This window comes from Ahaetulla prasina, chromosome 4, assembly GCF_028640845.1.
Source record: "Ahaetulla prasina isolate Xishuangbanna chromosome 4, ASM2864084v1, whole genome shotgun sequence".
Lineage (NCBI taxonomy): Eukaryota > Metazoa > Chordata > Lepidosauria > Squamata > Colubridae > Ahaetulla > Ahaetulla prasina.
The window spans coordinates 61588966-61615437 of NC_080542.1; the positions used below are offsets into that span (position 1 = coordinate 61588966).

The 26472-nt window shown below is 43.6% G+C and overlaps 1 protein-coding gene across 3 annotated transcripts in view; it reads left to right on the forward strand.

The window, feature by feature from the left end:
- The window catches only part of TNS3 (tensin 3), a 198214-nt gene that overhangs the window by 60359 nt on the left and 111383 nt on the right, over positions 1 to 26472 (forward strand). For 2 of the 3 annotated variants that reach the window (XM_058180998.1, XM_058181001.1), the window contains 4 exons: positions 8831 to 8914; positions 12345 to 12457; positions 15151 to 15211; positions 15490 to 15565. In XM_058180998.1, coding sequence (XP_058036981.1) covers positions 8831 to 8914; positions 12345 to 12457; positions 15151 to 15211; positions 15490 to 15565 — 334 coding nt within the window. The remainder of the gene's footprint in view (positions 1 to 8830; positions 8915 to 12344; positions 12458 to 15150; positions 15212 to 15489; positions 15566 to 26472) is intronic. The other variant, XM_058180999.1, reaches the window with a different exon arrangement.

The window sequence follows — 26472 nt, forward strand, 5'->3', positions numbered from 1 at the left end:
GTGTGACATGAGCTCTGGGGGGGGGGGCAGCAATAATAATAAAGAAGGGTCCATGTCCTCGCACAGGTCAAGTAGGGAACTTGGAAACAGCAAATAATGTGGGAGCATAGCATGGATCAGGAAAGATGTTTGTGGAGTGCCATATGGAAAGCCATATGGAAAGCCTTCAGAGAGGGGTGCGGGTTGCATAGAATGACAAAAGGTGCTGCACAGATTATAGAAGGCATGCAGGGGATGGCAAAGGGTGGGTACGTAGCAGTGTGCAAGAAGTGCTGGATAAATCAGAGAAGGCTCATGGGAGGGGGTTGCAGGTCAAGATCAGTATGTGGGAGATTCTTCCTCACAGTCCCTTCTCTTCTTTTTTCTTCCTATCCTGCCCTGTCTTTTCCCAGTAAGTTTCTGCTTCTGGATGGACAAGGGAATGAGGGATTGTAAGACAGAATGGCCATAATTAACTCGCTGCAGCCAACTCGCCATAGCCAACTCACTGTGGACAACTTACCATAGGATAATTCAACAAATACAAAAGTTAATTTAATTTAAAGGGAATTGTGGCTTGGAACAGCCATCCTCAGATGGCTACTTTAACAGCTCTGAAGTCCTTGGTTAAGACTTGAACTGTTAAGTTTTTACCACTCCCAGACTTTGAATCAAATTGAAGATTAAATCTTACATAACAACAATAACAACAACAGTATCTGTAATACCATCAAACATCCACATCTGCCTATCCCAGGTGCTTGGTAAGAACTCAATAGGTAGACAAAAATCCCAAACCCAGGCTGAACATCTGTTTGACTGTAATGATCAATAATAATAGTAATAATACCCAGTAAAGCATTACTTTGGTGTGGTTGTAGTGCTTGTGTGCTCTCAGGAAGATGAGAGCTATGTCAGGTTCAACCATACTGGACAATTCTCATCAGAGGAGTCAGACAAAGAGTGTCTCTCTCATAAAAAATGTGATGAGATATAAATTTCAGAAAGCCATACCAGCTTGGATGTCACCCAGATTAACAAGGTTCGCACTAGATGTTGGAATTCCTGTATATTGGGTGATAAATGAGCTACAGGATTCAGAACTGTTGGCTGAGCAACCAGGGCCAACAGTTGCAGAACTACTGGAAGAAAAGTTGTTTCCTGTTGCAATATACAGTAATTGAAAACAAAGAAATAATGATCTGCTATTACAGAAGAGGATATTCGAAACAAATGCACCAGTTCTGGAAAGAACAACATCCAGAATCATAACAGAACAGAGGTTAGCAGATCCAAGCTGATTTATAATACGAAATAAAGCATTCACAGAAGCAGAATTGGAAGAACTGCAATGGTTCACCCAGGGCAAAGAAACCAAACCCTTGCCAGAAGTAACTCAGAATGTAGAGGCAAATCAGGGAGAGTTGATAGTAGAGACATCCAGCAGAAATATAGAATTGTTTTCATTTGGAAACCAGGCAATCTCTCTGCTACTTCAGGAAGAACAAGAAGTAAAGTATTGAGACAAAGTATCTGAGCATCTATGAAATGGTTGCCTGCATTAAAGCTTGTTCAAAAGAAACAGCTAGCACAAGCGTTAACAGATGCAAATACTACAATATCAATTATAAGCACCAAGTCAGTATCAAGTCATATCAAGTACAAGCACCAAGCAAGAACTCAATGCAGTCAATACCTAAAAAGGAAGAAACAGTGCAGTTTTGGGTGCAGATAGGGATAACCCAAAGAAATATAGCAAGGATGCAGCTTGTTTAAAAGAAGTGGATAAGAATAAAAAAGAAGTTGAAATGAAAGAACTAGTGATAACAGCAGAAATGGTAGAGAAAAGAGCAAGGAAGATCAAGAATTGGTCAGCACCAAGTGAAGATGACCTGTGTGGTTTTTGGTTGAAACATTTAACTGGTCCATGTCCACTCATTGCTAAGCAGTTTAACAACATACTATAAAGAAATGAAATTAAAGAATGGCTAACATCTGGGAAAACCTACCTGATAATGAAAGATCCACCAAAAGGGGCAGTACCAGGCAATTACAGGCCAATTACTTGCTTACCAACAACTTTCAAATTGTTAACTAGTGTGCAATTTCTTTCCACTTGAGCAGAAAGGAAACTGCCCCAATAGCAGCGGAACAAAAGATCAACTCCTAATTGACAAAATGATTTTGGAAAACTGCAAGAGAAGGAAGACCAATCTGATTGTACCATGGCTTGACAACAAAAAGGCATTTGATTCTCTGCCACATGACAATAATCAAGTGCCTAGAAATAACAGGAGTCAGTAGAAACATCAGAAAGTTTGAGCAAAAATCAATGGCACAATAGAAGACACAGTTGCACCTCAGTGGTGAGAGACTGGAAGAGGTTAATATCAAGAGAAGAATCTTTCAAAGATATTCACTATCACCACTATCATTTGTCATTGCACTGTTTCCTGACTCAACAATACTGAATAACTCAGGCCGTGGTCATTAAGCATCAAAAATACCTGCCAGATTATCTCACCTCCTTTACATGGATGATCTGAAACTGTAGGGAAAAACTCAGTGGTGGGAACCTGCTGGTTTAACAACCGGTTCAGTAATCATGCACTTCACTGTGCACACATGCGCCATTTTACAAAAACTTACCTTCTGCGTTACTGTTGGGGAGTAAAACAGCTGAGGTGCGGCAATTCACTCTGCCATATGAATCAGATGAGAAGATATAGGTCAGTAAAGCTCAGGGGCGGGTGGGCAGGCCCACCTGATCATCAGAGTGAACCGGTTTGCTCCCAGCTGATCATTGGGAATAATAAAAATAATAATGACAATGAATCATGTCCTTCATCCTTGCAGCAACATTGACAGACTCTAACTACCAAGGCAAATAGATGGGCTTGGAATGTTGCAAATACATATGATGGTTGAAGAAGAAAAAAAAAATTTTTGAAGAATTTTTGAAGGAGAATTTTTGAAGAAGATGCACTTGAAAACTGGTCTACAAGAAAGACCCAATGAAGAAGAGAATGGAGGCATGGGAAGACAAAGCACTGCATGGCGAGTTATATAAAAAAAATAGCAGGGAAAGCAGATAATAACAAGAGCTATCAGTGGCTAAGAGCAGGAAAATTGAAGGAAGAGACTGAGGGACTAATTCTGGCTGCATAAGACCAAGCCTTAAGGACAAATGCATATAAAGCCAGAATTGAAAAGACAGCAACAGCTAGTAAGTGCCACCTATGCAAAGAAGCTGAAGAAACAGTGGACTACCTGGTAAATTGCTGCAAGATTGCACAGACTGACTACAAGCAACGACATGACAAAGTAGCAGCAATGGTGCATTGAAAGATCTGCAGTAAATACAATTTGCCTGCAAGCAAGAACTGGTGGGACCATAAAATAGAGAAAGTCATAGAAAATGAAGAAGCTAAATTGTTCTGGACTTTAGAATTCAAACAGACAGGCACCTGATACATAACACCCCAGACTTAACAATTGTTGATAAGAAAGTCAAAAGCCTGGATAATGGATGTGGCAGTGCCTGGAGATAGCAGAATATAAGAGAAAGAATTGGAGAAGATAACAAAATATAAAAACCTACAAATAGAAATAGTACGATTGTGGCAAAGGCAAGCAAGGATAGTACCAATAATAATAGGTGCTTTGGGTGCAATCTGAAAAACAATCTGCAATCTGGATCCACTTGAATAACATTTGCATTGACAATTTTGTCAGCAGTCAATTGCAAAAGGACAGCTTCATCCTGCGACAATATCTGTAACACCATCAAACATCCAGAACTGTTACCCCAGGTCCTTGGTGAGGATTTGATAGGTGGACAAAAATGCTGAACGCATTCTGAACATATGGCTGACAGTACGATGATAAATAATAATAATAATAATAATAATAATAATAATACTAATAATAATAATAATAATAGTATTAGTAGTAGTAGTAGTAGTAGTATTAGTAGTAGTAGTAGTAGTAGTAGTAGTAGTAGTAGTAGTAATAATTAAAAAAAAACAACGCTTGGGAAGTGTTCGACTAGTGATCTGTAATACGAAATCCAGCATAGCTATTGTTGTGACCCAGGTTCCCGGACTCGGACTCCTGGGGGAGGATGATTCAGAAAGTGAGGAGGAGGAACTGGCAAGGCCTGCTTCCCCTGGGCCCTCTCCCTCCCTGGCACCCACCCAGGAGGAGGAGGAGGGGCTGGCAAGGCCTGATTCCCCTGGGCCTTCTTCTGATTTGGCAACGCCCCAAGAACAATCTTGGCTTGATGCAAGACTGCGCAGACGTGACTGGCGCGTGCAGCAGAGGAGGTGTTGAGACAAAGTCAAAGAATGATGAGTCATGGAGTAACACCCACAGGGGCTATAAAGCAGGAGGCAGAACTTCTTGGCTTTTTGTCTTGGACAAAGCAGTGAATTTGCGCAGGCAAACTGTTTCAATGGAGGGAAGAATATATTCGTAAGTAACTCTGGCCTTATCTATAATTTCCTTGTTATCTCCAGAGATTTGGCAGGTGCGTGGGTAGACGTGGCCAGAACATTTATTTATGTAAATAAACTTGAAAAGAAGGCCTTTGACTGACTCTTTGTTGGGAGTATTGGGGGAGGGAAACAGAACAGCTATCTTGTTTGCTGTGTATACTGAGACAATAGCTCAGACTGACTAAAATAGCTCAGGCTGACTACAAACAAGACAATAGCTCAGACTGACACAGTTGCTCAGATGGTCCACTGGAACTTGTGTCACAACTACCAACTGCCTGTAGCAAAGAACTGATGGGATCATATGCCTGAAAAAGTGATTGAAAATAAGCATGCAAAACTACTGTGGGATTTCTGAATACAGACTGATAAAGTTTTGGAACACAATATCCTGGATATCACCATTGTGGAAAAGAAAAAAGTGTGGATAGTCGACATTGCTATATTTGGTGACAGCAGAATCGATGAGAAACAACTTGAAAAAGTCACCAGATATCAAGATTTGAGAATCGAATTGCAGAGACTTTGGCATAAACCAGTGCAGGTGGTTCCAGTGGTACTCGGCACTGGGAGCTGTGCCTAAAGACCTAGGCAAGCACTTAAAAGCAATTGGCGCTGACAAGATCACCATTGGTCAGCTGCAGAAGGCCACCTTACTGGGATCTGCTCGCATAATTCGCCGATACATCACACAGTCCTAAACGCTTGGGAAGTGTTCGACTAGTGATCTGTGATACGAAATCCAGCATAGTTATCTTGTTTGCTGTGTATACTGTCATTTTGTGTAAATAAAATAATAATAATAATATAAAGAAAGTCAATCCAGAAATACAAGAGTTACAGTAATTTCAAAGAAACTGAATAATAAAAGTAGTTGAATGAAACAATTAATACAGCATTCAGTTGTCCCATAGCAAGTTATCCTTGACGAGTTGGTTACGGTAAGTTGATTGTGGGAAATTGTCTGTAGGAAGTTATAAGACTGGCTGGGAAATTGTCATAGAATTTTGCAAATGAAGATCATGTAACCACAGCAGCAGCATAACAAAGCAGCAGCAGATAGTAATAAGGAAGCTGCCAGAACTTTCCCAAATTTCATTCCCTCAGAAGTCATGGGTCCCAGATTTTGGACACATTCTGAAAGGTCCACCCATTTGAGGTACCTTGCTTCAAAAATAGTTCCTTATGATATACCATTTTGTCCAGCTATAGGTCATGACAATGAAAGAGTTCATTTTATAGTTTAGGATAAGTTTCACAATTTTCCCAGAATAATTATGAAAGAAAAAGATTTTTGTTGTTGTTGTTGTTGTTAGTTGCGAAGTTGTGTCCGACCCATCGTGACCCCATGGACAACGTTCCTCCAGGCCTTCCTGTCCTGTACTATCCTCTGGAGTCCATTTAAACTCATGGCTACTGCTTCAGTGACTCCATTCTCTGTCGTCCCCTTCTTCTTTTGCCCTCAAACTTTCCCATCATTAGGCTCTTCTCCAGTGAGTCCTTCCTTCTCCTTAGGTGGCCAAAGTATTTCAGTTTCATCTTCAGGATCTGGCCTTCTAAAGAGCAGTCAGGGTTGATCTCCTCTAGGACTGACTTGTTTGTTCGTCTTGCAGTCCAAGGGACTCGCAGGAGTCAGACCGCTATAAATTTGGTTTAGCCATTGCATTCATATGTCTCACTGTTTAGAGGAGGAATTGCTAAACTAATTCCCAATTAAACAGTTGCTGGTAATTACTCTGTCATCTGAACCCAGAAATTATAATTCAATTGTTAAATAAATATGATTTATTTAATAAATATGATTTTTCCATTTTGAAAAATTCCATATAATGAAACTAAGAAGGGTTTATATCAAATATATTCTATATTTGCAAGAGTAATACATACATATTTAATCCAGATTAAATAACATGGACATAAGCCTACCTTTAGTGGGTCCCAGAAGACATGTCTTCTTTGCTATGTCACCCACTTTATGGAGTATTCTACCTCATGAAATTAGACTTGACCCTTCTGTTTCGATACCTCAAAAATCACTTAAAAACTGATAATGTGACTAGGCTTGGGACTCATGTGGAATCCGATATCTAGTTAGATAGGTGCATTGTTGAAGGGTCATTTTTTCCCCCCAATGATGAACTGTATTTCTGTTTTTTAGGATTTTTAAAAAGATTTTTTTTTATTTTGTTCAGAAAGATAAAATACAAATTCCAAAAAAATCCAGGCAAAATTTACAAACAAAAAACAAACAAAAATAGACAAAATATTTTTAAAAATGTGTATTCAAAATACAAAAACATATGTGCATATATTATCCACCCTGGTTCATTACTGATAAATATATTACAATGTTAGGTTTTTCCCTTGCAAAATAGGACCATAGTTTGTAGACTTCTACATCTATTTTCAACCATCTTTGCCTGTCCTCCATCTGCTAAAGTAGTTAGCAGGTAAATCAATAGCAAATTTCAAAGCCCTCTGTTAACAATTAGTTATTGTATTTAATTCATAGAAAGTTTACAGTGGCTTCTTATTTGCCACAAATCATCATAATCATTATCTATGATCCATCTGGGATCAAATATCTTCAATGGGTTCTTAATAATAAAACTTTCTCTTAAAATTTTTATTGGGAGTAGCTTTCCCAGGAATTACCTCACCTTCCAATATCCTAAACCTCTGTTGTAAATATCTGCACCATATCCACTGTTGAGACAGTCTCTCTGTAAACCAAAATCTCTTGTCAGCTCTCTGGTTAGATATAATAAATCTTTTTTCCAAAATAGATCCATTGTTCCAGGAAATCTAGTCTAAATTGTTTTCCAGTTAGTATAATAAGTCCATTCTCCCATCTTCATCAATCTTTTTAAAAACGTCCATTTCATCACTCATTGAATCTACAACTTCTAAATCTGTAAAATCCAGACTTTCAGATTTCTGCAACAGGCCTTCTGTTTTCCAGCCAAACTGCTGCTGCTTTTGATCTGCCAGCCACGACTGAGATTCCAGTCCATCTAATTGAAAGTCTGGCTTGGCTGCAGTGGTTTGCATTAAGTTGATTTGAAACCCTGGTAATTTTATCAAGCTTTTTACCAAAGTTTTCAATTTGAGCTTGTAGATTAAAAAGCATTTTTGAAGGCTTCCCACAAGGCTTCTTCAAGTTGGTGCATTGTCTGCATTTTTTATATACCCAGAGCCTCCTGTAGCTGAGCTTACACAACCAAAAAAAAAAAACCCCAACAATTTTTTTTGAAGACAGAGAAATTAAAGACATTGCAACAGAACGGCTACAGAGAACATTGAAATGGGATACAGACAATCTTGAGTTTTCTGGCCAGGATGTTAATGGAGCTCTGACATCAATGAAAACATGTCTGTTACAGTCATATTTAGACTTTTGGGGGACTTAACTTCATTCTCTTTTAGTGATTGTGAAACCGGTTTTGTTTTTTCTTATTTGCAAATATCACCAGTGAAAATAGGGTTAGTGCCTTATACTTAGAATGCTATAAATTATGTAGTATGTTAGAAAAGATTTGAATGATAAGGCCAGATGCAGAGCATAAGGCAATGAAAATGTTTAAAGCTTATAAAGAGGTCTAATTGGATCCATGCTCACCTAATTTTAGTGGTAGGAACTGCAATTAATTCATTGATTTAATTTTTGTTTTCCCATCAGAATCTCTCAGAAATTATTTTTCCTGTTTTGTTGTTGTTTTGGGTAACAGATACAGTGTCAAGAATTAAAGCTGAAATAGTTAATGATTCAGGGTTTGAAGGAGAAAAAAATCCTTAAATATTTTTCTTTCACTCTTTCCTTTCTCTTTATTTAAAATATAAGAGAGATTTATTTAGAGTTAGCATTTTTATTGTTGTTGAACAAAGGCCCAGTGGAGACTGTATTTCCAAGTATAGTGTTCTTGGATTCAGATCTCACTGGAATCAAGGAAATTCCAGGTATAAATGATATACACTGTAATTGGAGTAAAATCAATAATTTTAAATAATTTTCAAATATCACATGGACATAATTTTAAAGATATTATTTTGAAAATAATATTTATATACCAGATTGTAGAACACTACACATTGCTTCCATATAAAAACTATTTTGTACGGAAGGGATGGGAAAAGAAGCATTAACATTTTAATTAGCATATGCATTAGTTCTTCTTTCAGCTGAACATTTTCTCAGAGTTGCTATAATTTGTTTTCATTGTATCTGGAGGTAAATGCATTTGCCAAATAGAACACAACATGCTGCAATGCTTTGGCATGATTTACTTTATAGCAACCTTTATTTCCAAGATTGCTCCCTTGAAGGATTTACATTTTCTGTCTTTTTTTCACAATAGTGCAGATCAAGCCCTGGACAGATTTGCAATGAAGAAATACTTCGATGATAATGTTTCTGCTTTAATGCAACCATCCCAGAAAAGGTATTTCAGTTTCTCTTTTAGAAACATCTTTTCACTCCGAAACATCTTCCTGATTCAGTAAATACCATTCTTAGCTCCCCCTGTCTACAGTTCAGGGGTGAAATCCAGCAGGTTCTGACAGGTTCTGGAGAACTGGTAGCGGAAATTTTGAGTCGTTCGGAGAACCAGCAAATATTACCTCTGGCTGGCCCCAGAGTGGGGAGGGAATGGGGATTTTGCAGTATCCCTCCTCCTGGAGTGCAGAGGGAATGGAGATTTTGTAGTATCCTTTCCCTGCCACGCCCACCAAACCACACCATGCCCACCAAGCCACGCCCATAGAACTGGTAGTAAAAAAATTTGGATTTCACCTCTGCCACAGTTGATGGACATTTCTTAAATTTACCTCTTCTTTCAGCCCTTTTCTCTTCTTGTGAAGTGTGTATAGCTTGTTTCAGGTGTCAATAGGATATTGCAGCAACTGGTCCAAGAATGGGGAAGTTGTAAGAGAAATAAAAATGTTTTATGCTTGCTAATTTTAAAAAAGGGAAGGGAGGAGTGAAAAAGCAATCAGTGATGGATGGCTGTCCTCAACTCACAATAACTTTTGCATTTTGGCTACCATCATGTATCTCAGTTGTAGCCTTTTGAACATAAGTATTGATCAGGTATTGATGAGCAGAGCAGGAGGCTGATAAGAATCAGAGAAAGAGATAGTGTCCAAATAATCTGAAAAAAGTTATTGCAAATGGTAATAATAATAATAAAACATCTTAAGATATCTATGACGTTGTATCAGAATGATCTGGCTGGATCATTACCATTACTGTAAAGACAGCTCCTGAAAGTGAATCAATGTATACCTTTGGAGAGAAGAATGTCAGCCCCTTCTGCTATTTTTGTACCAAGAGCGAATATGTTTTACCTTTCTCTAGAGTCCTATAGAGCAGGGGTCTCCAACCTTGGTCCCTTTAAGACTTGTGGACTTCAACTCCCAGAGTCCTCAGCAAAGCTGGCTGAGGAACTCTGGAAGTTGAAGTCCACAAGTCTTAAAGGGTCCAAGGTTGGAGACCCCTGCTATAGAGCATGTCCCATATGATCAGGTGATTGAGCTAGCTTATATAAAATTATGTTTTGTGTCGTTTAATCAAAAATTCCATAGAGGAATTTCATATACTTAGCTGCCAGGAAATAGGAGGGGGGGAATTGAGTGTTGTTGCATTCTAGTGGATAGGTCCTAATAATATTCTTGAATAGAGAAAAGAAACATAGACCTTAATTTAGAGATGGCAGAGTGGAGGGGGACAGATATCTCACAGCAACCACTTTACTTTCTGAAATCAAGCTTCAGTACCATTAATAAATAAGTGAGGAATACTCCTCAGTGGAGTTGGTCCCTATATCTAATTCTTGTGGGTTGGATGGGTCTAGGACTCCGTCTTGCCACAGCCATCTCATTATAACCAACTTCCTGTGGCCATCTCGTCATGGCCAACCTGGGCATGGCCATCTTACTGTGGTGGTCTTGCCTTGACCATCTTGCCACAAGACAACTCACTGCAGGACAATCCATGCAGGATAATGTAAACAATAAATGTTACCTGCCATGTTATCTGTTTCTTGTACATTATTTGCATTTCTGCCAATGGAAATAATGTAGAAGAAACAGTGGTAGATACAATTATCGCATTGAGTTATCTCACATGGAATTGTCATGTGGTCAAATCTGCGGTGAGATGTCCATGGCGATATGGTTGTGGCAAGATGGCTGTGGTGAATTGGCCGCAGCGAGTTATCCCATTCTAGGGTTGGGTTGTTTCTGCACACAATAATTAACATAGGAACATATTTTAATTTATTTTGCAATAACTATGTATTTCTTTTTCAGTCACTATATTTCTGTGAAATAGTCATTCCAAAATTTATACTTGGGTATTGGGCTAATACTTATTTTGAGATGCTGTTCATGCTAACTAACAATAATAGACCTAATATAAAAGAAAATCCCAATTTGTTTATTGTATTTTTTTCTTCAAAAAAATATGAATTCATGTGAAATAACAAGCATTGATTATAAACAATTATAATTGCACCTGATCATGCCAGGTGATTCTTTTCTTCTCCTCTATCTAAATGTGAGGCAAGAAATATAGACCATATAGAAACTGTTATGGTGGATTTTAAGAGAAAGGGTGCCTTGGAACAGGTGGAAATTGGTAGTACAAATTCAGGTAAATTGACATTTGAGACCAGAATGGAAGAGAGTGTGATTGGATAATTATTATTTGTAGTTTAATATCATATTGCTTGATAGGAAAAGTAGAGGAGGATGGGGAAATAGTTGGTAGTATGATTTGGTAGTCATAGTTACTATCCCTTTTTCATAAGGCATTCAATAAGTTTAGAATTTGTTTAAAGAGTGGAAACCTTGGGAAGAAAACCAGATCTGGCAATGCAACTGTTTGTCTTTCACTACATAAAAACTTTCCCAGGGAGCCACTATTTTTCCCTAGAGACCTACACATCTGCCTACTGACATGAAAAAAGAAACACATATCCCCCTGAAACTTTATACAGTAATAAATATTTATCCTGAAAAGCTTTTCTCACTCAAATCTGTTTCTACAAATAAATGCATTATTTGAAAAGTTTGGTGTACTTGTAAACATTATCCGGAAGGGCATCGATGAGTAGCAGTGTGGGAGCAAAATAAATAATGCCTTTTCAATATGGACTATGAAATTTAAAGCATTCTGATTTTTTTATATAGTTTTTATTTTATCAAATACTATGCACAAGAACTGAAACCTTTGACTAGTCAATAGAAGAGAATATTTGTAGCTCAATGTTGAACTGGGTTTTTTTTTTGGCAGACATTTCATTACTAATCTAGGTAACAACATCAGTGCAAGAATGGAAAGGGGTTTGCTCTTATTTTTATATACTAACTAGTGGTTAGCCCTGTCACTGTTGGTGGTAATGTCTTGGTGGTTTTTTGATTAGGATGTTGTTTACTGTTTGCTTTTTTATCTGCATTGGTAGTTCTTTGATTGTTTTCTTCTTTACTTCATTGTTTACTTCTTGATTGTTGGTCTAGTCTTAATCTTTGTGTTAATCTCTGCTCATATGGGTGTTAATTGCTGGTGAGAAGATGTTTTTGATCTTTTTGTTTCCTTTGAGGCTCTTTTGAGTGGTATGTAGATGGTGGTTTTTCTCTATGTGCCTGTTGATGACCAAATTATCTGAGTGCCAGGTCTCCAAGAATTCTCTTATACTTTTTGGACTTGGCTTGATCCAGAAGCATATGATTCCTCAGTTGAGTCTGTCCATATGTTGTGAAATTAAGGAGTTTTCATTATGCTCTTCTGATTGCTAATTGATACTCAAGATTTCTTCTGCATGCTACTGTATATTTTCCCTGCTCATTGAACACAACTCTTTTCCTTTTTAGATACGTGCAGTTTTTGAGTGATCTTCTCTCTGGATTGGTAAAAATGAATACAAACCCTCTATTCTTACATTATGTTATTCTGCATGGAATCCCAAACTTTGGTATTAGTGGAGGTAAGACTTTCTTTAAAAAAATTACCTATTTTGTCTTCAGTCTTTTTCATTTCTCATCATTATCTGTTACCAAAGGCAAAATTTCCCTGTGTATCTTTGCTTATCTTGTTGTGTGAAATCACTGTTAACTATTATGTTGGTTGTATCATACTAGCAAACACCAGCATTCTGAGTCTTCCAGAACAACGGCATTTGCTAGCATTTTCACTAGATGTAAGATTTATTGTTCCAGCGGATTTCCCTTCCAGAGGAAACATTCTGGAATGGACCTTACATCTGGCTAAATCACTAGCAAATGCCAATATTCTTATTCTCCCCAGTAGGGCAGGAAGAAAATCCAGGTCTTCTTGGTGTGATAGCATGTCTGGCCCTCTTCCTCTCTAGAAGGCCAAGCATTATCTCCAGCACTCCACTTAATGGCTACATGATAATCAAACAGCTGCAACTGGGAAAACTACCATGTTTTCCCAAAAATAAGACCGGGTCTTATTTTCTTTTGATTCCTGAAAAATCGGCTAGGGTTTATTTTCGGGGTATGTGTGTGTTCTTATTTTTTCTCATGTATTGGTATGAGGTGGGTGGGGTGAGTGGCCCCTAGTGCCAGCTTCCCGAAGGGTCGCAGCAGGCCATTCCACCATTCATGAAACAGCTGATTCATGGGTGCCACCAGGCCTCCTCCTCCAGTAAGCGTGGCCATTTTGCGGCTGCAAAAGAAGCCAGAGGCCAAGTGATGCACCCCACATGCCTCACGCCCTCCTTATCAAATGGTGATGGTCATAGCAGGCAATTCCGTCCATGGAACAGCTGCCTCGTGGGTGCCACTCTGACTGCTGCCTCCAGCAAGTGTGTGGGCACTTTTGCCATCGATTGCGGCCACAAAAGCAGCAGGAGGCCAAGTGATGTGCTCCATGCACCTCGTGCTGGCTGTCCTAAGGGTACTTGTAGCAGCAGCTATCCACAATTATTTTACCGTTATTTCATCTTGACTCATGTGGCCTAGTATGGTGTTAAAAGTTAACATTAGGAAATGTTACTGTAGCTGCAGAGGTCTCCTTGTGCAACCCTCTGCTGCCACAGCTTCAGAGCAAACCTCTGCGTTCCCTGCACAGGATTGCAAGACTGGACGCTCTGAAGCCATGGAGGAAGTGTTTTTGGATGTGCATTAATGCAGGGCTCCTCTTTATAAGAACGATCTGTAGGTGGAGGGAGGGGGGAGATTTTCCTGCACATCGTCCTTTCCTTCGTAGCTACAGTAACATTTCAAAAATGTTAACTTTTAACACTGTACTGGGCCACATGGATCATGACAAAATAATGGTAAAAAAAATAGTGCTGCTAAAATATCCTTCTGAAGACCAGTGCGAGGCCCATTGGGTGCCTCTCTTGCTGCAGAGGTGACTGTGCCTGAGGAGTGCTTCTGGGAGAAAAGGCAAAGATCAGCTTTGCCTTACCCCTTGCCCTCAGCCCCCCTTTAGCTCTTCAAGGGTCTCTCCCAGAACCAAGCTCTAACAGAGTTCAAGGAGCTTAATCAGAGAAGTGGCCTTCAGGCTTTCAGGAGTAAAGTTGAGGCTGAGAGGAGCCAGGACAGGGGGAAAGTCCAATGCCACCCCAGCACTCTTCTTTTCTCAGAAATGGAGTATTGGGAGGGGGAAACAGCAGCCCAGGGAGGGTGGGTATGTCGGTATGTGTAAAAGCACGAAGCGAGGGAGCCAGCAGCCCCAGATTAAGAAGCTTTGTGAAATGTCATGCCTACCCGTTTTCTTTCCGAGCCTCCACACTTGCTGGAGGCGGTGGCCTTAGCAGCACTCATGAATCAGTTGTTCCATGGACAGAATTGTGTACTGTGACTGTCACTGTTAGGTAAGGATGGCATGAGGCATGTGGGGTGCGTCACTTGCCCTATGGCTTCTTTTGCAGCCATAATTGGCTGCAAAAGTGGCCACTCTTGCTGGAGGTGGTGGCCTGAGTGGCGCCCCTGAGGCAGCTGTTCCTTGGACAGAATTGCCTGCTGTGACTGTCACCATCAGGTAAGGAAGGTGCAAGGCATGTGGGTGTGTTGCCTCCGGCATCTTTTGTGGTTGCAGTTGGCTGCAAAAGTGGCCACACTTACTGGAGGCAGCAGCCGGAGTGGCTCAGCTGATCCACGGCCCCCGATTAAGGAGCCAAGCAGCCCTGAGGTGACCAGGGAAGGAAAGGGCTGCTTCTTGTGCTGGCCACACCCACCCACTTCAATAGGGCTTATTTTTGGGCTAGGGCTTATATTAGGCCTATCTCGCCCCAAATCAGGCTAGGTCTTACTTTTTGAATAGGTTATATTTTCAGGAAAACATGGTGGGATTGCAGTAGTTGAGCAAAGTGATCATGTGGAGGTTCTATTTAATGACTACTTTGCTCCATGACTAAGATTCTGGGCCCAATTGTAGTCCAAACTAGAGGACTAATTGTTTAAAAGACATTCCAAGAATCTTTCTTCATGGCATTAGTGGCTCTAGATCAATATATTACTACTACCACTATTTATTTATTTATTTCATTATTAAAATGCAGCCCAGTGATTCCTAGATTGAGCCAATCACACAGTTCAATTGTTTTTCTAAACCAGAGTAGCCCATATGTTGTACAGCAAGAGAAGGACCAGTGTTACTCACATGTTCCTTAAAAAGTTTAGATATTTGTAATTTTCCCCCTTTTAGGTTGTCAACCATTTCTGAAGTTGTATGAGGGCATGCTGCCAGTTTATACATCAGGAGTATAGTAAGTAGACACTTAGTTTTGATGTGTGCCTTATCTATGCACTATGTTTTTCAGATCACAAAGCTAAGTGATGTTTAGCAAAATGTGATAGCAAAACATGGTTTAGATTCTAAACTTCATTTTTTCCTGTGCAAAGAATGATGTTCTTGACTGATGATACAGTCTCAACAGGATTGCATTTTTATTATGTTTATTAGTATTGGAGTTGGAGCAGTTAAAGTATTTTTCTTTTGAAAATATTTCAAATTTATTATTTACATATTTCTCCTTTTTTTCAGTAGCACAGAGCTAGAGAATCAAAACAGAGCCTGCATTCCAATTGAACCAGCCCAGCTGTTGAAAGGAGATATAATGGTAAGTGTTCTATAAACTTTGTTTTGGATAGTGGATAGAGTTCAGGGGAAGAAAATGCATTCCAGAGTCATTTAAAGACTACACCACTAAAAGTTTAAGTTAATGTTAGGCAGGTCATATACAATATGCTATTGTTAGCAGGTTTAATATTTTGAAGATAACCTCAAGCAAAGAAATTGTAAGAAAGGATTAATTCCAAAATCTACTGTTTTTTAATTTAGTTAGTTGGTGAAATATATTTGTGTTATTAATTAATTAATTACATTTATATCCCATTGCAATTGGAAAAATCTATCAGCAATTTACAAGAAAAAAGAAAACATTAAAGTATCCACAATAGTTTAAAACATCTTAAATAGCAATATCACTAAAAGGTGTTCAACCAAATAACTCCTTTTGTATGTCATTCTGAATGCAATCAGGAAAGAATAGAATAGAATAGAATAGAATTTTTTATTGGCCAAGTGTGATTGGATACACAAGGAATTTGTCTTGGTGCATATGCTCTCAGTGTACATAAAAGAAAAGATACCTTCATCAAGGTACAACATTTACAACACAATTGATGGTCAATATATCAATATAAATCATAAGGATTGCCAGCAACAAAGTTACAGTCATACAGTCATAAGTGGAAAGAGGTTGGTGATGGGAACGATGAGAAGATTAATAGTAGTGCAGATTCAGTAAATAGTCTGACAGTATTGATGGAATTATTTGTTTAGCAGAGTGATGGCCTTCGGGAAAAAACTGTTCTTGTGTCTAGTTGTTCTGGTGTGCAGTGCTCTATAGCGTTGTTTTGAGGGTAGGAGTTGAAACAGTTTATGTCCAGGATGTGAGGGATCTGTAAATATTTTCACGGCCCTCTTCTTGATTCGTGCAGTATACAGGTCCTCAATGGAAGGCAGGTTGGTAGCAATTATTTTTTCTGCAGTTCTAATTATCCTCTGAAGTCTGTGTCTTTCTTGTTGGGTTGCAGAACCGAACCAGACAGTTATAGAAGTGCAAATGACAGACTCAATAATTCCTCTGTAGAACTGAATCAGCAGCTCCTTGGGCAAGTCTGATTCACATTGGCAGATTCTTCTAAAGGAAGCAGCATCTTCTAGTCCAATTCCTTTTAAACTTTTAGCAAATGATCCTGCAAATACTCAAGTAATCCATGAATCAAAACTGACCATTAAATTGTATTCAGAAGTTCTTTAGGGCCTCGTATTATGTATGTTTCAGTGCTGAGTACCAGTTAGTACACTGTTACCCTATTTCCCCCAAAATAAGACATCCCCTGATAATAAGCCAATCGGGCTTTTGAGCACATGGCAATAAGGCCAAGCATTTATTTCAGGGTTCAAAAAAAATAGAAGACAAGGTCTTATTTTTGGGGAAACATTGGACCAACTGGAAGTCTCAGTAATTTTTATAAACAGGTTCATGTAGAGTCCATTACAATAGTTTAATTGGTGCCAATATGGGTATAACTTACAAATAGTTCTCATCCTTATGACCATTCATTTAGCATCCATTTGAAGTTGTGAAGATGCTGAAAAAAGTCATTTATGACTGGACCTCAAACTTACGACCATCACAGCACCTCCATGGTTATGTGTTGTGACCCAGGTTCCTGGACCCAGACTCCTGGACTCGGATGATTCAGAAAATGAGGGAGAAGACCTGGCAAGCCCTGCTTCTCTTGAGCCCTCTCCCTCCCTGGCACCCACTCAAAGGGAGGGGCCGGCAAGGCCTGATTCTCCCGGGCCTTCTTCTGATTTGGCAACGCCCCAAGAACAGTTTTGGAGGGACGCAAGATTACGAAGGCTTGATCGGCGTGCGCAGCAGCGGAAGAGTTGGGACAAAGCCAAGTCATAATTGTCATGCAGTGACATCTGCAGAGACTATAAATAGGAGGCGGGACTTCCTGGTTTTTTGTCTTGGACAAAGCAATGAATTTGGCGCGAGCTAATTCATGGAGGGAAGAATATATTCGTGAGTAATTCTGGCCTTATCTATAATTTCCTCGTTATCTCCAGAAACTTGGCAGGCCCGTGGGTAGACGTGGCCAGGACATGTATCTATGTAAATAAAAAAAGGAAGGCCTCTGACGGGCTCTTTGCTGGGAGTATTGGGGAAGGAAACAGAACATTTTGTCCAAGACCTGACTAAAACATCTTCCACCAAAGATGGATCAGCAGCAGGTACAGCAGCAGTTAGAGCAGCTACAGCGGCTAATCAACAGCCGCAGCAGCAACTGGCTCACTTGGCAGGCCAACTTGCTGCCAGGAATGTGCCTGCAGCCCCCCCCCATCCTCCCACTCCTCCTCCTCGTCGCAAGTGCCCGATAACCGTGCCGGATAAGTTTTCTGGGCAGCCTGAGATGTTCCCGACCTTCTTGGGACAGTGCCAGCTCTACATGGCTATGAGGCCAGAGGATTTCCCAGACGACCGGGCTAAGGTGGCCTTCGTGATTAACCTTCTTTCCGGCTCGGCTGCTCGATGGGCCACGCCCTCTTGCTCCAGGACAGCCCCTGCTGGCGGACCAACAGCGTTTTGGCAGCACCTCGCACCATGTATGAGGACCCGTTCGAATGCTGGCGGCAACCAGGCGCCTTAAGGAACTCCGTCAAGGGAAACGCCTGCAGGAGTACATCGCGAATTTCGTCTTTTGTGCCAGGACTCTGACTGGAATGATGCAGCGCTGGTGGGCCAGCGTTCAGGAGGGACTCTCAGAGGAATTGCAAGACGAGCTGGCCGCGTGGGCGCCGCGGACCCTCGACAACTTGGTGCCCTTTGTCTCCGCCTCGATGCCCGTCTGCAACGGCGACCGTCCCGTCGCACCCCAGGACCCTCCGTCGACATCTGCACCCCCACTTCCTGCACCACCAGCACCCAGGGTCGCCCCACGTTTTGTAACCGCTGCGGAAGAGCCCATGGAGTTGGGGGCGGCCAGACCTCGCCTAACAGCCCAGGAGCGGAACCGGAGGCGCCAAGGGGGATTGTGCCTGTACTGTGGGGAGCCCGGCCACTTCGCCGCTTCTTGCTCCAGGAAGCGGGGCACGACGCCGTCCCCGAATCACAGCGTGACCAATCGGGAAGCGGAGCAGGCCCGACTGGGAAACCCTAGGTCGGGCACGCATTAAGCCCCCACTGGACGTTGGAAGTAGACTCTGGGCCCCCTCGCATCTGATTCTGGACACACGGATATGGTTGGGGAACCAGTCGGACGGGCTCCAGGCGCATGCGCTGGTGGACTCAGGGGCCACAACAAACTTTATGGACCAGGCCTTTGTGACCCAGTTTGCGGTCCCCGTGGTTCCGGTGGACCCTCCGATGCGGGTAGAGACAATTGATGGACGTGAACTGGTGTCCGGCCCCATTAAATTCGCCACCCAGCCTTTGCGCCTGGCTATTGGGGACCATGAGGAGGCGATCCAGTTTTATGTCACGGCGGACCTTCATTTTCCCTTGGTCCTTGGGTTGGCCTGGCGGACCCACGATCCTCAGGTGGCCTGGTCGCGAACGCCATCTCTTTCCCGAGTCTGCAGTGCGTCGATCACATCCGCCACACCTGTGCCGGCCAGAACGTCCCCACCGCTGCCATCACCTTGCCTCCTGAGCTGTCGGACTTCGCCGTCGAGTTCAGCGAGAAGGAGGCGGACCGACTACCCCGCATCGGCCCTACGATTGCCCGTGGACCTTCTGCCCAACGCACCACTGCCTGTGGGACGCCTGTATTCCATGTCGGAGCCCGAGTTGGCCGCCTCAGGGACTTCCTGGACAAAAACCTGGCCCGAGGTTCATCCGGCCTTCAAAGTCCCTCTCGGCCCGGTCCTCTTTGTGAAGAAGAAGACAGGGGACTTGCGCCTATGCTGTGATTACCGCCGGCTAAACGCCATTACGGTGCGGAATCGCTACCCCCTGCCGCTCATCCCGGAGCTACTGGAAAGGTTGCGGGAGGCCACGATCTTCACCAAGCTCGATCTCCGGGGGGCCTACAACCTGGTGCGGATACGAGAAGGAGACGAATGGAAGACGGCATTCGGCACCCGATACGGACACTACGAATACACTGTCATGCCATTTGGGTTGACCAATGCTCCCGCCGTTTTTCAGCACTTCATGAACGACGTGTTCCGAGACATGTTGGATCGGTTCGTGGTTATCTACCTCGACGACATCCTGATTTACTCCCGGTCCAGGGAAAGCCACCTTCGACACGTCAGTCTGGTTCTGCAACGCTTGCGGGAGCAACAACTCAATGCGAAGCTGGAGAAATGCGTCTTCTTCCGGACTTCCATAGAATTCCTCGGGCATATCATCTCGCCCGAGGGCATAGCCATGGACCCATGTAAAGTAGAAGCTTTGTGTAGCTGGGAAGCCGCTCGTCGGGTGAAGGATGTTCAGCGCCTACTGGGCTTCGCCAACTACTACGGACCTTCATCCCGGCTTCGCCACACTGACAGCTCCACTTACCCAGCTCCTCAGGAAGAAGGTTGCATTCGGTGGGGTCCCCGCAGCAAGAAGCATTCACAGCCCTCAAGAAAGCCTTCACACGGAACCCGTCCTGAGGCATCCCGACCCGCTCCGGCCTTTTGTGGTGGAAACGGACGCCCAATGTGGCTCTGGGAGCGGTGCTGCTACAGGCTCCGGCGAATGGTGGCACACTTTTCCCTCGCTTACTACTCCGGAAACTCAACCCTTCCGGCGCAACTACACTATCTGGGAAAAGAGTTGCTGGCTATCAAGGCTGCATTCGAGGCTTGGCGACACCATCTGGAGGGCCCGACATCAGGTGGAGGTCGAGCGGACCATCGGAATCTCGAGCACCTCACCACAGCTCGGAAGTTGAACCAGCGGCAGATCCGTGGTCGTTGTTTTGCCCGGTTCAACTTCCGCGTGACCTACATTCCCAGCGGTCACAACCGGAGGGCGGATGCCCTGTCCCAAGCCAGAGTACCTCTGCGCCAGGACCCCTTCCTCCACGGACAGTGCTGCGGCAGAAGCCTTGGCCGCAGCACGGAGCCAGTGGACTTGCGGGCCCAGGTGCGAGGCGCAGCGCCAGGACGCCTGGTCGCAGCAAAGGAGAGCGGAGGTGGGCCCACGTCTCCTTGGACCTTGGAGGAGGACTTACTCAAGTTTGGGCGATTATATGTGCCCACAGGACCACTCCGAGCCCTCGTCATGACCCAGTGCCACGACAACCCTGCAGCAGGACATTTTGGGTTCTTCAAGACCCTCCACCTGGTGACACGGACCTTTTGGTGGCCCAGTGCGGCATGATATACATGCCTACGTGACATCCTGCGTACCGTGCCGGCAAGCCAAGACCGCCACGGGGCCCCTCCCGGCTCCTCCAGCCCTTGCCGACACCCGACAGACCCTGGGGCGATCTCTATGGATTTCCTGACAGACCTGCCGCCGTCCTCTGGGTTCACCACGGTGCTGGTGGTGGTGGACATGCTCACCAAGATGGCACACTTCATCCCATGCCGCGGACTGCCCACAGCCGCAAAACGCCCGTCTCTTTCTGCAGCACATCTTCCGCCTCCATGGTCTACCGGACAGGGTGGTTTCGGACCGCGGAGTTCAGTTCACAGCCCGCTTCTGGAAGAGCCTGATGGCGCGTTGGAGGTGCAGGTATGTCTGTCGTCATCGCACCATCCGGAGACCGACGGGGTACAGAGAAGGTCATCGGTATACTGGAACAGTATCTCCGTTGCTTCATCAACCAGCAACAGGACAACTGGGCCGACTACCTGTCTCTGGCGGAGTTTGCTTTTAACAACTCTCAGCACACCTCTACTCAGATGACCCCGTTCTTTGCCAATGTGGGTACCATCCGCTGCTCTTCCTCTGGCACCACGGACTCTCCTGTTCCCGAAACGCAGACCTTCCTGACGGAATTGCATGCGGTCCAACAGTTGGTACGTCAGCAGCTGAATCGGGCAAAGGAGGACTACAAACGGTCCGCTGACCGCTCCCGACGGGCAACGCCCGCTGGCAGTTGGAGACCGGTGTGGCTCTCCACCAAACACCTCCCGTCCGACCGCCGGTAAAGAAGTTGGACCACCGATTCATCGGCCCGTTCCCTGTCGAGGCAGTCATCAACCCGGTAGCCTACCGACTGACCCTGCCACGATCCATGCGGATCCACCCGTTTTCACGGTCCCTTCTGGTTCCTGAGGCCACACCGAGTCCCCTTCGGTGCCCAACAGCACCCGTCACTGTCGCCGAGGGCGGGTCGGAGAATCTGAAGTCCACAGCGTCACGACTCTCGCTGGCTAAAGGGTCGTTTCCAATATTTGATCGCGTGGAAGGGATACGGGACTGATTTCTCCTGGGTAGATGCCTCCGGCGTTCATGCCCCTGACCTGGTGCAGGCCTTCCATGAGCAGAACCCAGCCCGACCGCATCCCGATCGTCAGCCCGGGGAAGGGCCCTGCGGTGAGGATAGTGTTGTGACCCAGGTTCCTGGACCCAGACTCCTGGACTCGGATGATTCAGAAAATGAGGAGAAGACCTGGCAAGCCCTGCTTCTCTTGAGCCCTCTCCTCCTGGCACCCACTCAAAGGGAGGGGCCGGCAAGGCCTGATTCTCCGGGCCTTCTTCTGATTTGGCAACACCCCAAGAACAGTTTTGGAGGGACGCAAGATTACGAAGGCTTGATCGGCGTGCGCAGCAGCGGAAGAGTTGGGACAAAGCCAAGTCATAATTGTCATGCAGTGACATCTGCAGAGACTATAAATAGGAGGCGGGACTTCCTGGTTTTTTGTCTTGGACAAAGCAATGAATTTGGCGCGAGCTAATTCATGGAGGGAAGAATATATTCGTGAGTAATTCTGGCCTTATCTATAATTTCCTCGTTATCTCCAGAAACTTGGCAGGCCCGTGGGTAGACGTGGCCAGGACATGTATCTATGTAAATAAAAGGAAAAAAAAGGAAGGCCTCTGACGGACTCTTTGCTGGGAGTATTGGGGGAAGGGAAACAGAACATTATGTATCAAAATTTGGGCACTTGGCAATTGGCAATGCATTTACAGTGTTAGCAGTATCCCAGGTTTATCTGATCTCCATTTTCAGCTGACTTCCGACAAGCAAAATCAATGGGGGGAGCTGAGGACTTACTGGGCATCCTGAAAGTGACACTGGGCACCCTGAAAATGGCATCCTGAAGTGGCACCCAGAAAGTGGCACTGAAAGTGGTTCCAAGCCCACAAGGGGAATGCATAATGCAAGATACTTTAGCTTGACTGGGAGCCAAATTGTATATCCCTGAAAATCAATGGAAGGTGGTCTTTCAGAAAAGCCATGACTCAAAAGTTGTGGGTCATTTTGATTTTGTCAGAACCTTAACTTGGTTAAGCGCCAATTTTGGTGGTTATCACTATGCTGTCCTATCTTTGCTTCTGCAAAAAGGCAGCAAGGGAAGACACCAGGACCCCTCCAGCCAGTGACTAAGCCCAAAGCCCAATGGAAAGAGATTTCAATGAATTTTATAGTAGAGTTATCCGAGAGTTTGGGAAAAACCGTTTGGGTTATAACTGATTTATTTTCCAAACAAGTACGTGTTTTGCCCTGTCAAAAAATCTCATCTGCTCACATCTTAGCCAAATTGTTTATACAGCACATCTATAGACTGCATGGAACCCCAGAGAGAATAATCTTGGTGTCAACACTGAAGCCATTTTGGAGCACCTTCAGGGCTGCTATAGCAAGGCTGGTTGGAGCTGTGGGAATGGGAGAGGGGAGTAGAGATAGCTTGGGACTTGTAGCCAAAATAAAATTCAAGGATGTTCCCACCAGGTGCTGGGGAGGCGTGGACTGAAACCAACTGGAGTTGGGACTGTGACCTGGTTGGACCATGTGATGGACATGTGGACTGGGGGAAGGAACTTTGAATTTTAATTTGGGTGGGGAAAACCTTCAGAGTCGGGTTTTCACCAGATGTGCGAATATGACATGCCTAATAAATTTGGACTTTGAGGAGCACCTTGGCCTTGGAGTTTTGATTGCATTGGGTCTGTCACTGACATTTGGATCATGGAGTCCAGTTCACTTCATAGTTTTGGCAAGAGTTCCTAAAATGTTTAGGGACCACTCAGGGGCTTACCTCATCACATCATCCAAAAAAAATAAAAAATGGAGGCTGTGAATATATAAATGGGGTGTTAGAGAAATATTTCAAGTGTTTCATTAATTATCAACAGGACAGTTGGATCTTCTTCCTTTCACTGAGGTTGCTTAAAACAACTCAGTATACAGTAGCACTAGATTTACCACCTTTATAGTGCTATGGGGCAGGACTTTGTTTCTATCCCCAAGTTTCCCCAGGCCACCCTACTGACTGCCTCCTTAAAGCAGTGTATCATCCAACTTTAAAATACCTGGGAAAGCACTGAGGGATTTAAGGGAAGTGTAGAAAAATGGACAAAAGGCATGCAAAACTGAAAAACCTTAAAGTTGGGGAGGGGATCCATTTATCTACCATTTATCTCACTTGGATTATTGTAATGCTCTCTACATGGGGCTCCCCTTGAGGTGCACTCGGAGGCTTCAGCTAGTCCAGAATGCAGCTGCGCGGGTGATAGAGGGAGCTCCATGTAGCTCCCATGTAACACCACTTGTCGTGTCCCACTCCTCCGCTGACGGCCGGGTCAAGGAAATCCGAATCAGGCTTGCCTCTGCAGCTCTGCCCAAAGTCCTAGCAAAGTCCTCAGAGCAGGCAGGAGACCAGAAAGTGACTTCAGCAAGATAAGTTCAACTTTGCCTGACTCAGAGACTGCCAGAAAGCAGATCCTTTATATAGGCCATGGGGTGTGGCTCCATGACTCAGCACTCATTTAGGCCTGCCCCTCCCTTCCTTCTGTTGCCTCCGCCTATCCAGTCTTCTGATGCGAGGGTCACTCCAATCAGCAGCTGTTGGAAATAAACTTTCCTCAGGCTCACATGCTGTGGAGGAGGGGTAGGGGTCTAGCTGCTCCGTTTGCCTGGGCATGGAGCCAGGGCTGGGGCCGGGGGGTGCTCCCTCCTCTGCAGCCTGCTTGGGCATGGAGCCAGGGCTGCGGCCGGGAGATGCCCCCTCCTCAGCCTGTCTGGGCATTGAGCCAGGGCTGGGGCCGGGAGGACATTCTTCAGCGTTCGGAAGCAGATAAGCAGACCCCGGCTGCGGTGAGAGCGGGCAAGACACAACACCACTCCTGCGCAGACTGCACTGGCTGCCTGTGGTCTTTCGGGTGCACTTCAAGGTTCTGGTTACTACCTTTAAAGCGCTCCATGGCTTAGGGCCTGGGTACTTACGGGACTGCCTACTGTTACCTTATGCCTCCCACCGACCCGTACGCTCACACAGAGAGGGACTTCTCAGGGTGCCGTCCACCAAACAATGTCGGCTGGCGGCCCCCAGGGGAAGATCCTTCTTTGTGGGAGCTCCTACCCTCTGGAACGAACTTCCCCCTGGTTTGCGCCAAATATCTGACCTTCGGACCTTCCACCGCGAACTGAAAACACATTTATTTATTCGCGCGGGGCTGGCTTAAATTTTGTTGGTTTTTAAATTTATATTATGAATTTTAATGGGTTTTTAGAATTTTAAACGTTTTTTAACGTTTTAGGCCAATTGTTTAATAAGTTTTTTAACTCTTGTTTTAATTGTATATTGTATTGTTTGTTTTATTTTGGCTGTACACCGCCCTGAGTCCTTCGGGAGAAGGGCGGTATAGAAATCTAAATAATAATAATAATAATAATAATAATAATAATAATAATAATAATAATAATAATAATAATAATAATTACTCACTGTCTAGACAACACTTCAAGAAGCTGGGTCTGAAGTATGTTGGTCCTTTCCTCATAAAAAGAGTTATTTACTTGATCACCATTGAACTCGAATTTCTTAAAACACTTAGACAGGTCCACCCAGTATTCCACTGCAGCCTCTTGAAATTGGAAACCACCTCCTTCTTACACCCAGCAATGAAACCACTTGCCAGAATCTGATGATGATCAAAGGTGAACAACACCTTGAAATCAAAGCCATTTTAGACTCTCTCACAGATCGAGGAAAAACCCAATACTTAGTAGCATGGAGTTTTCCCACCCTCTGAAACTGAATGGGTGCACTCTAACCACGTCAAAGCCTCTTAAGAAATTCCAGGACCAATACCCAGAGAAACCTTGTTGAATGACAACTAAATACATCTATATTTCTCTCTCCCCCTTCCTCTCTCTTGGGGGCAATCTGGCTGGGGCAGGCCTGAAAAAAAGAATACTATTTCCAGATTGAATCGTAAAAATTGATGCCTTAACTACACATTATGTATACCTTTTAAATTTTCATAACTTGTAATGTAGTCATAGGAGGCTTTTATTAATTACAGTATATTAAATGTGTGCCTTTAGATACAGAATTGGGTACTCTGGAAATTTCTACTCTCACTGTTTTCAGAAAACAACTATTTTCTTTTCTTTCCCTGGGTCTTGGTTATGGAATGCATAAGTCTGGTTTATGCATCTTCTTGACATAAACTATGATTCTCCAGGATACTTATCTATAGTGAAAGACTGTAAATACAGAATAATATATTTCAGTTTATCAACAGAACTGATTAGTTTACGTCTCAGCTTGTTTGCATTCCAGAATTCTCTACATTGACGTTGCCAGTAATGAACACCTTAAAATATACTGTAGGATATACAGTTGAAATAAAGAATATTTTCCACAAGCCGTTGACCAACAAGGAAAATAGTCAATTGAAAACTACACCAAGAATTAAAAAAGGGGAGGGATTTTTCAAAGTAGGGATTGGGCGAACTGTTACCCCACCATAAGTAGGAAATAGCCTTACTGTGCTTCTGACTACCAAAAATAATGTGCAAAAATAATTATAACCAAACAGTGCCTGAGGTATGT